This window comes from Phaethon lepturus, unplaced genomic scaffold (assembly GCF_000687285.1).
Source record: "Phaethon lepturus isolate BGI_N335 unplaced genomic scaffold, ASM68728v1 scaffold8941, whole genome shotgun sequence".
Classification (NCBI taxonomy): Eukaryota; Metazoa; Chordata; class Aves; order Phaethontiformes; family Phaethontidae; genus Phaethon; species Phaethon lepturus.
The window spans coordinates 220,286-231,439 of record NW_010519581.1 but is presented as its reverse complement, the minus strand read 5'-3'; the positions used below and the strand labels follow the sequence as shown (position 1 = coordinate 231,439).

At 46.1% G+C, this 11,154-nt stretch overlaps 1 protein-coding gene across 6 annotated transcripts in view; it reads right to left on the bottom strand.

Annotated features, from left to right (window-relative positions):
* Positions 1–4,180: 4,180 nt before the first annotated feature.
* APP (amyloid beta (A4) precursor protein) overlaps positions 4,181–11,154 on the bottom strand; it is a 182,739-nt gene continuing 175,765 nt past the window's right edge. For all 6 annotated transcript variants that reach the window (XM_010297079.1, XM_010297077.1, XM_010297078.1 and 3 more), the window contains one exon: positions 4,181–5,435. In XM_010297079.1, the coding sequence (XP_010295381.1) occupies positions 5,334–5,435 (102 nt within the window). In that variant the 3' untranslated portion in view covers positions 4,181–5,333. The remainder of the gene's footprint in view (positions 5,436–11,154) is intronic.

Below are 11,154 nucleotides of genomic sequence, written 5' to 3'. Positions count from 1 at the left end.
GCTGCCCTTGTTAACCCAGCGACAGGCGGCTGCGCTGGACACGAGCCAAAGCCACCAGGCTGAGGGTCTCCATGGCCTGCTGCCCCGGGGCCGACCGGCACGACCCATGGGGGGGGTACGGCCTCCTGCCCTCCTCCCCAAGGGCCAGCCAGCTTCTTAGCACACAAAAAAATCCTAAAAATAGACCTCTCCCTCCCCACTGCCTCTTTTTTTTTTTATAAAGCAGGTTGAGGAACAAGGCTGTTAAAAGGAAAATAAAGCCAAATTCTTCAGTATTTATTTATTCTAGGATTTTTTATTCTGTCAAAGGGCTCTAGAAATCAAATTACGTTGCCGGAGCTTGGTTCCCTCCTGCCAGCCTGGCAGGGTCCATTGCTGGCCATAGCTCGGGTTTGTTCCCATCTCCGGGCAGGGGCTGGAGGGGTGCAGAGGCTTTTCCATAAATCCTTTTTAGAGAAGCATCATATGGGGTAAATGGGATTTTGTCTGTTTCCCCCGACCCCTCATCCTAATTAAATGGAAAAAAAATCCCACACTTGAAATGCTCCCCAGGGCTACAGCCTGAAGCAGCGCTCAGGCATAGTTAGGTGGACTCGGTGGGGTGATCAGGGACTCGAAATAGCCGTAATTACCACGTCCCGTTTTGGACCAGCGGCAGCGTTGCAGCTGTTTCAAGGATGTGCTTCCTGCAGGTGCTGGGCAGCCCCTGCTGCAGGGAGTCTGCCCTGCCCTGGCTAGTTTTCTCTCTGTCTTTTTAAAAATTTATTTATTAGCAGCACTGAAAAAGAGTAATGTCTACCTTTTGATCTAGGTGGTACCCTGTCTGAAATTGGTGTGGATGCTTTTCTCCATTGAGCTACCTCAGAGAAACTGGGTTACAAACACACAAGGCACTAGTTAGGGAGACTTATTCTCTAATTCAGTGTCCAAATTCACCTTTAACTAAGAATCCCATTAAAGGCAGAATATTTTATTGCTTCTATATAAATCCCAAAACTTGTATTTGGAACCTTAAAAGATTTTTTTCTGTGTAGTCAGCCAAATAAATTTCCCAGGACTGTAGAAAGCTGCAGGGAAGATTTAGTGCTTGCTGCTTCTAGGCAGAAGGTGGAAGAGAGAATTACCAGGTAGCAGCAAGAGAGAAGAGCCATCCTGGCCTGACCGAATCGAGGCCCTTGCTTTCTGAGTGGTGGAAAAATTGCAGAGGAATGCAAGCAGGACGCTGCGCGCAGCATTATTTGTAATCTGTTCTCATATGTCATTAGGATATTTTCAATCTTTCTGCCTAGAGGCATTTTAACAGCAGCTTACCCACCACCCACAAAATCCATTAGTTTAAACAATAAAAATGAGCCATTTGGCCACACAGCAATGGCCTTAAAATTGCTTTGGTAAGTGCAGATATAATGAGGATGGAGACTTCGGGGCTGTGAGAGGATCATGACAGACCTAATGGAAAATACAGCCGCTGCGAGCTGTTCTCTGTAAGGGCAACAGCAGGCCTCAGTTTGCTTTTCCTAGACCACCCCGTAGCTGGAGAACCGAATTTAGCAAGAGGCTCGTACTGAATGCAGAGCACGGCACATATACGCGTGTTTTTCAGGGTGGCTCTTCTAGCATGCACCTGATGATAATGTCTGAAGCTTCACCTCACCTCTGGTACTCGTTAATCTGAGTGGGTCTGTGCAAACCAAGAGCGGGAACAGCAGCATCTTCAAAAGCCAGCAGGTCACCCCTCATCGTGCTCGGCACCGCTCCCCCTCACCAGGGACCACCCTCACCAGCTCTGCTGAGGGACTCGCAGTCTAAGCACTCCCTAACCCCATTCTGTCAAAATGACTCAGGCTAGAAAACTTTTCCCATTAAATGTATCAACTCAACAGCCAGGGATATTTTTATTTTATTTATTGCCCCCTCCACCCCCCCAAAGTAATTTCCTGGAGGCTGAGGAGCGGAATTTTGTTTCCAGCCTGTGGCTGCACGCAACTGCCCCGCTCGGCTTATTGCCGAAGGGGATGACGCCCGATCAATCCCGTGCTTGGAAGCGAGGTGCTCAGCTACGGTCCTCCGTCAGCTTTTCTATTTTATGAGCCTGTCAAAACGTTTTTGTTCACTCCTAATATAATCTTTCCGCAATAAGGGGCTTGCATGGCTAGAGATGGGCAGGAGGCTGCTGCGGTTACCTGGGAACAGTGATAAATTGCTAGGCAGCTTTCGGACTTGCAGCAGCCGTGGGAGTGTTCGCCTTGAAGTTGCAGGAACTTTGTTCACCTCCTGTGCTTTATGTGCGTGTCACGGTGTGCAGTTACTTCCTTTCTTTCAGGGGTGTGCCTGTGTGGAGGGAATAGTAAAAACTGATCACTGAATCAGTGCATAAACCCGAGTGATTAATTAACAGTTGGTCCACGAGTAGCAAGAGCAGCACCAGTGTCTTACCAGACAAATAAGCTCAACTGTCTGGGAATTACTGTTCAAAGCAATTATATTTTTCTGTAACTTGGATTGCATGGGATTATGGTATTATAACTGCAATTTGCTCTAAAGGCCAACGGCCCTCTATATCTTATGGATTACCCCAGCTTCTCCTAAAAGGAATTTTGATAACGCTCCTTTAATGAGACTGCACTAAATTGAATTACGTCCTGCCTTCCCGTCGAAGCGGGATCTTTTTCTACGATACTGGACAGGCGCACAGAAGACAGTCTTATGGATTTGTTTCTAGGGGGTATGCGTGACCTATATAGCAAGACATACACAACCAGACATGAGCCTAACCCTAAGTATTTGTGAAACAAAACATTTTTGGTTGCTGTGGAGCAATTTGGGGCCTGAAGGCCTCTGCTCACCACCACCCACCGTTCTGGCCTGAACAGTCCAGCTTAAAAATGGAAGAGGTAAATCCTCCGGGGACGCCCCGCAAATTCTGTACGAAAAACTGGCGCTCCAGGGCCTGGAAATAACAGCAACCGTTTCCAGGGCTCTGATCCCTTGCACTGAATTCCCTTGATATAGCGGGGACGGCAGAGCAAAGGGAATAAACACCTGCCTGGTGACAGGCAACGGGAGCTCGAGTTTCTCCTGCTACCGCTTCCGAGCAGCAGTGCCCCTTCCTCCTCCCGCACCCCGGCAGGCGGCTTGGGGAGCTACGTGCCCCAGCCCTCTCCTCGTTGAACGGCCGTGCCTCCCGGTCAGCCAGCCAGCAGGGCTGCGGCCTGGCCGGACAGGTGAGATTTTTGGGTGGGGAGGAGGGACGAGTCAGTGCACCAGGGCTGGGGACTGTAGTCTTGTCCCAGTCGAGGTCTGGAGCCTCCCAACCCACTCACTCGTGCTGTGCGGCCCCACTTCGTCTTGCTGTGGAGGCGAACGCCACAGGCAATGCGGGAGAAGCGGCTGCCACGGCTTGCAGATAAAACGAGTTAACAAGCAGCTTTCCCTGGATATGTATCTTGCTGTCTTTATTCTGCTCCTAGCTCTCCCTCCTCAGTCCTGCTTTACTTAATCTGTTTGCTACAGAGAAACAGTAATTACCTTTCTCTCTCATGCGACACACACCTCCGGTTTTACTTCACAACCCGATTTTTAGCTCCATCAACCGATCTCCAAGCTCAACCTGAGGGGTGCTGGCTACAGCTGGGCAGAGAGCTGGGCACAGAGCCTGCCTTGAAGATCGCTGGGTCTGCTCACGCGCCAGAGCCTCACCCCTCTCGGCAGGCGAGCCCCGTGGCGCGGGTTCCCGCGCTCTCCCTGCGCTGCCGGCGTGCCCCCGCAGAGCCACTGGCTGAGGGAAGCTCTCAGCCGGGCTGCCAGCTGGCAACGGGCAGAAGGTGCCAGGCTGGGGTTTATGTACCACAGCTCAGCAATGGCTTTGCCCCACCCCTGCAGCTTTTGGGAAAAAATTACTGGTGGTGCTGCTTATACCCTTCCCGGGAACCCGCTGTCATGCCGCAGCGCTGGGCTGGATGGTCTTGCAGCCTGGGAGGCTCCTCCTTGCACTCCGCACGGCGCAGGGCACTGACCTCGCCGGGAAGCCGAGCGCGCAACGTGCCCAGGCCCGGCGGCAGCGATGGCAAGAGAAGAGCTTGCCGGCGAGTCGCTCCTGGGGCCGTTAGTTACTCACGCCGCGCTCCTCTGCACGAGTCAGGGTGCTAGTCGGCACAGAAACACACCACTACCATGGGGCTCCTCCAGGAATGTATTTATTTACATTAAAACACTATTATACAAACTGAAAGAAAGGAAAAGAAAAGAGATGACGTCTCAGAGGGGCAGGTGAACCAAAGTCGGTGCCCCTCACTTCCCACCCCGTCTCGCTGCTGCCTTCCTTCCGCTCTGGTCCGACTGCGAGTGCCGTGATCCTTGTAGGAAAACCCCTTCCCAACCCTCTCTCAGTGTGAGCATCCATGTTTTCTGTTTAAGTGGCTTTCAGAAATCTTTTTGTTTTCTGCCTCCAAAGAAAACTCTTGCCCAAACATTTTTTTCTTAATTTATTTATGTAACACAGTGTAGAAAGCTATCAATTCATAAGCAATGGTTCTGTACAATCATCCTGCAGAGGATCCCCGTTAATTTTCAACCAGCAGGCACTTTTCCCCCCCCCGAAGTGCCCACAATTAACAGGGATTCTTTTTAATATTTTTTTAAGATCAAAAAGATACATGGAAAAGAAAATAAAGTTTACCTTTCAATGCCTAAAGTGTGCACATAAAACAGGCACAAAGAAACGAATGTGTATTCCCATGATTTCTACGTCACTAATACAGCAGGAGCAACAATCTGTACAATAAAATGCAGCTGCAGAGGAAAAGAATTTCAATAACTCATCTGGAATACTTTTTAGAAAATGTTGTTTTACTTTAAAATGCATAGTGATCAGAAAAAAATGCTCAGCAAAGAGAAGCAGCTAAACCCCACAGACACAGAAAGCATCCCCCATCAATTCTTAAAGCATATTTCAATTAGGACTTAATTTTTGTCACAGATCACAAGAATAATATACAACTGGCTAAGGAGCTACATGATAAATAATTGGGAAAGAGAATCTATCCATGCACTAGTTAAATACAGCTAACCTCTTTACAGTACACAAAAAACATTCATTAATAATGTAGTGTAAAGACTGAAATGTAAAGAGAAAGAGAGAGAAAATACATTACTGATTTTATTAATTCAAGTTCAGGCATCTACTTGTGTTACAGCACAGCTGTCAAAAGGCGATAATGAGTAAATAATAAAACAGAGTGTTTTTCTTTCTTTCCACGTTATTCTATAACCGAACACCGATGGGCAGTGAAGCAATCATTCTGCTGTCCAACTTGTGAGGCTGCTGTGGTGTCCTAGTTCTGCATCTGTTCAAAGAACTTGTAGGTGGGATTTTCATAGCCGTTTTGCTGCATCTTGGAGAGGTGACGCTCCTCTGGTGTCACTGCAGCATCCACCTGTCGCGAGGAGAAACAACCAGGGTCAGATTCTTGCTTAATTCACAGCGTACCCCACGCTTCCCCACTGGATGGCCACCCAACGTACATTGTGTGTTCAGCCAGAAAGCATCCTCTGAAACACACGATAGGGTTTGAAGCTGAGGACAGCTTTATCCATCCCACCTCAGGGTTTTTTTTTGTTTGTTTGTTTGTTTTTTAACATGCAATGTGGAAAGTAAGTTAGGTCCCAAGCTCAGTCCAAATCTAATAAAAAACTCTAAAAGAAAGGTGGCTGGGAGATGATAAGGATACTTCTCCACTAAAGAGAGTACTAAACCTAGGACCTGGAGGCTCTCACGTTGCCTGAAGAGACAACTGTCTCTGAAAATTCTTCTCTCCAAGTTACTGTGAGTGGCCTCACGAACACCACCGACAGTCAGCACTGCACCCAGCGATCAAGGAGAAGCCAGCAAACAGCTTTGAACAGCAACTTGCACAAGACGGCCCTTCCAGCTTGGATAGCGCTAGTTCACTTTTTGGACAGAGTAATGTGGAGGAGAAGATAAGGCAACAGGAGCAATTCTGCAACTTATTTTTTTGCTGCAGGGCTTCAAAACCAGCTGACCAAACCCAACAGTACCAGCTTTGGTTTTTGTTGTCTGGATCAGGAAGCCTGAAGCTCCACAAACAAAAAGAAGGGGATATATTTCACATCTCCCTGCTAGTTCCCCATTGTAAGTTTTTTTCCCCCTAGGATATACGTTGGTATCTGTACTTGGGATCAATTGGATCTCCAAAGAAAAGAAAAAGTTCACTAGAGAGCTGAAGGAAGTAGCCTGAGGCTGCCTTCTGTCTATACTGTGCTCTCAGATTTGTTGCAGACGCTGTGGTCTCAAGACCAAGAAAAATTAATTGGAAAAAATAAAATGAGGGTAGCAAGGAAATGCCAGAGTAGCCAGGCACAAGGCGAGCAAAAAATCCCATTGCACTCACAGAAACAGAACTTCTTTGTCTCCAAGGTCGAGTTTGGTTCAGTTTAGAGACAAATAGCTTGACGTGCCTGCAATGGTTTAGGTATTTCTCTACTTAACAAAAATTGACCTTTCTTGATTATTTGGAAGACAGGCACAAAGACAGGTCAGTCAAGATTCCTCCACTGAATACCTGCTGCTCCACAAATTATTTTCTTCCTTCACTGAACATTACAGTAATATAAAACACCATCAAATTAGAGCGGGTGAGAACAGTCTCTAAATGTTAATTAGGTATTTTACTTCTCCTGTCTGAGCTCCATAGCTGTTGTGTATTCAAAACCTACTGTATCCTGGCTATCTTCCTAACCGTCTATGAAAACAGAGCTAAGAAAACCTGCTTGTCAGCTATTTCATTGGCTATCTGTCATATCTAGTATTTGACAGCTCTTAAAAGAGAAGGTAAAAAGTGCATTTTACATGGTCAAAAACTTAAAATCAGGAAGGTGACTAAGACTCTACACTAAAGTATTAGGTATGAACATTTTCCTGTGGATTCCTGTAAGTAGTGAACTTTAGGAAAAACAGCCGTTTACTTTTTAGCATAAAAATAGACTTTTGGATAATGGAAAGTGTATTCTCTCAAGAAGTCTTACATAGCAGGCTCACTTACCCTAACCTTTAAATAAAAAAGCAAAGGAGAAGTACTTACGTCCGGTACTCTTTTTAAATCTACTCTACAATACTGAAATAACTCAGCTTAGTGAGGACAGACTGTGACCTTCAGTAAGTTGTTACCTGATACCCTGGAGGAAGACTGAAGGTTGTGTTCTTCCATGCTAGGGACAAATGCAGGCTGCTCAGCTTATTTTTGCAGCTGTTCTTTTATTGCGGTAGGTTATACCACAGGACCACCTTTCCTACAGTATCACCAGAAAATGGCTCTCCTCAGACACCTTCTGTCTTGATGTTCTTTCATTTGATACTTAAGAGAAGAGATGGTTCTGTGGGTGGCAGGTGTATCGGACTGCTCAGATGAACTGCTAACCCCACATCCGAGCCGTTTTCATACCTGTGCAGCTTCTACATCTCCTTGTCCATGTTCCAACTCCCAAATGGCATTTTCAAACAACACTTTATCTTCCATCAAATCTCTTTTTCTTATGCAATACTTGCACATTTTTGTGAAATACCCAACTTTAAGAGTCACATAACCGCTTTTGCTCGCAAACTATTGTGAAACTCTCCATAGCTGGGAGTCCCGAACATTTCAGCAAGCCCGTGACTCCTGCCGGCAGGGAACAGGACACCAGGCAGGAAGGATGACTGGGCTGAGCTGACACGGTGCTCCCTGTGTTTCTGATTCTGTAATGTAACTTGGCCTTTTTTGCTGTTAAAATACTGTAATTCAAAGGCCAGCTTTCTCCTGTTAAGTTGGATTTGCATGGACTAATTCTCTTATGCAACAAACCCAAAATACATCTATTTCTTCACCTCCTGTGACATACTCTCAGGCAGTGAGATCCTGTTTAGAGATGGCACTCTTGCTTTAAGTTGCTCTTTCCAGATTTTTCTTGTTCTAGAAATTAGGGAGGAAAAAGTGTTTTTCTTTCCCTGCTCCCCTCTCCGCCTCCAAAAGTGACACAAGAAACTTCTTTTCTGCTGCAGGACGCAAGCTTCCCTGGGCCAGCCCACGTGAGCGGCGAGTGGTCAGCTTGGCTGTCAACAATTATGTTGATCCACCAAGGACAGGAGAACCATGGGAATTTCACAGCCTGTCTCCTCTTCAATCTCCACACCCAAATCCCCAGGACATTTCTGTACAACGACGTGCTCAGCAGCCAGCGCACAACTGCGCACTTGCATTTTAAAGACTCATCCTTGCCTGCTGCTCAAGGCTGACCTACAGTGAGAGCACTGCCACAGCTCACAGCGCTCAGCTCATCTCATGTCAGCTATCTCCAGAGGCAGGGCTGCTTCCCGCTGCTTCGCCTGTCCTTTCTCCAGGGGTTGCCAACTTCTCCCTCAGCAAGGGTACACCACCCATATCCGTATGCGGCGGATGAACTTCTGGCAATCCCTTGACGCTACTGCTGTTCGGCAGAGTGCTTCTTTTCGATCTATGTCATCAGTATAACAGCAGTAGGGCCTAACAAATCCATTCCATATAGGTCTTGTACAAACATGTGAAAGGCCTAATCCCTGCCCTGAGGACCATGCAAATTCGACAGCGTTAACTATTTCTGCTGTGACAATGTTGCTGCTGCAGCTGAAGTTGTCACTAACATGGCTGAGAAGGGAAGAGGAGAACAAAGCAGGGAAAATGGCAAATGTCCCTGTAGGCTTTTCAGCACTTACAGAAAACAAGAATATAAAGCAAGTGCAGAGGAAAAGCCACCCTTTTCATTTTTGAAGAGGCTGCTGTAGCATCAAGCCAGAGGTGGTTCTTGTGCACAGAAACACCATGCTACCGGAGTATCTGGTGCTTCTCCAAATCAAGAAGCGGGAGCCTCAGAATTCACAGCTAAACCCACCGTCAGCTCTGTAAGATTCTCTTCTAGCTTGAAATTAAAGCGCAATATGAAGCTCTCGGGTTGAGGGATCAGGATCTCTGTGTACCAACACAGGCCTGAGAGCATCTTCCTTTCTAGGAGGCTCTCCCCACTAGGCTGGGGTGCAAAGGAGGGGTGTGCCAGAACCTGTGCTGTATTTCTTCACATTTAAGCTCCACACAACACTGTACTGAACTCTGTCACCCGTTTTAGCTTAAGCCTCCCACTCAGCGCTTTTTATTCAGGACTAGCAGATGTGATAAGCACACAGCATAACCTGCTTGCAGGAAAGAAACGGGGTAAGACAACAACATAAATAAAAAAGAATCACACAAAGTGCAAGGCAGAAGAGACTAAAGAATTGACAAGAAACTAGAGAAACTTGGAAGAAAATCAGGGAGGAGAAAGATTACAAAAAATGTGACGAAGGACAGTAAAATCAGACTGAGTTTTTAACATCCTTGCACAATATTCCATATTAAAAAGACCCACTTTGATACAACTAGTTTACAGTAAAAGTCCAATAACCTCTGAAATATGGCATTTATAGGTGAAAGGGATTTATTGGGGCTTGTACTTGCAGTCTTAGTCTATTTTTTTTTTATTTATTTCCCCTGTAGCCTTTGAAATGACTAGTGCTGGTACTTCCTCCCCTTCCTGTAGCTTTCTGCTGCAGGGTAATCCATCTCACTGCCGACTTACGTGCACTGTCACTCATCCTGAATGTCTTCTCTTCTACTCACTTTTACCCATTTAGACTCTGCCAAACTGTTGCTCTTGTTTCTTACATCCTCTGTCCTAGGTATTGCTCTGCCAAGTGACATGCCTTGAACACGAGTATCTCCTTCTCAGTAAGCCCTAAAGCCCTTTACCATTTTAAGAAGCTTTTTGCGCCCATTACGGAGGTGGCAGGAGTTGAACACAGCATGTAAGAGGGTACTCTGGTGCTGTCGAGACACTTCTCTCTTCTGCAGTGCCACGTCTCTTGAGAAAACAGCTCAGTCAGGTAGATAACCTCTTTTGAGACTGTTCATCCACCTACCCTCTTCTGCTCCAGCCTATGGACCTTTCACACAGAAAAACCTAACAGGGAGTCAGGAAGATGGTAACGCTGCAGAAAAATTCACATGCTGCCTCTACACACATGGGGCAGATCAAAAGCCCAGACAGGAGGTGCTGGAAACCCTCAGAGGTGCACTGAACACAACGTTGTTGTTTAAACGATGGTAAATGGATGCTGCCTAATATACACCTGCAGATCGGACTCTGAGAGATGGACTTTGGAGAGTATCACAGCGATTTTAATGGCTGCTTTGCTACTGCCGTGAGCCCTCCTGTTGTCACCTCTCCCCACATGCTCCTGCTGGAGGTGCTGCCTCCGTAACAGAAAGAAAATGAGCTTCAAAGAGGAGATCCTGAAAGAGGAGGAGTTGAGACAGTCAGCTGTAGTCTGGAGCGCAGGAGAGATGAGAACTTCTCTTTTGCCACCTGCTTCCATGGAGGAAGTAACCTCCTGCAGACAGCTGGGGTGGGCGCACCAGCAAACACCACCTTCAAAATGTTTGCCGGAGCGCCTACGCGCACATATAGTAAGTAATTTTCAATCACTTGGTCATTTACTTACTTAACTGTGGCACTCCTTCTCCTGGAGAGGCTGAACCACTTTGAAACATTTATATTCTCAGACTTGGAAGAAAATTATTACAACACTTTTTCTAAATAGGACAAGTATATTCCTCCTAAGAGCTTCAAAAAAAGGGTAACAGGATTTTTAATAATGCCTTTTGTTGAAGAAATAGTGAAATGAGAAAAAGTACTACAGTCGGAGTTGACTTTTTGGAAAGTAAGAATATAGGTGGAACAGGACCTACTTTGTACCCATTATCACAGAGTTAAATGCTCACAGTAACTTCTGACATGCAACACAAGCAAGTTGCAAGATTTATTAAAATATACTCAGCCAACCTAGAGCTGACGTACAGTTATTTTTACATCAAGTGATTTTGCTCTTTTGTGCTTTTTGTGCACAGCACATTAAAGGTGCACTGTTGCTAAATAAATTATTCCTCTTTAGAATGAACAGCTTAATTTTGAAGACATTTTAATACTAAACATCAATTGTATATGGATCTTTGAGTGTTTTTTTCTCCCCAAAGTAAGTGCTACAAAATTTTCACCAACCTTGGACAAAAATAGATGTTATGCCTTTCTTGC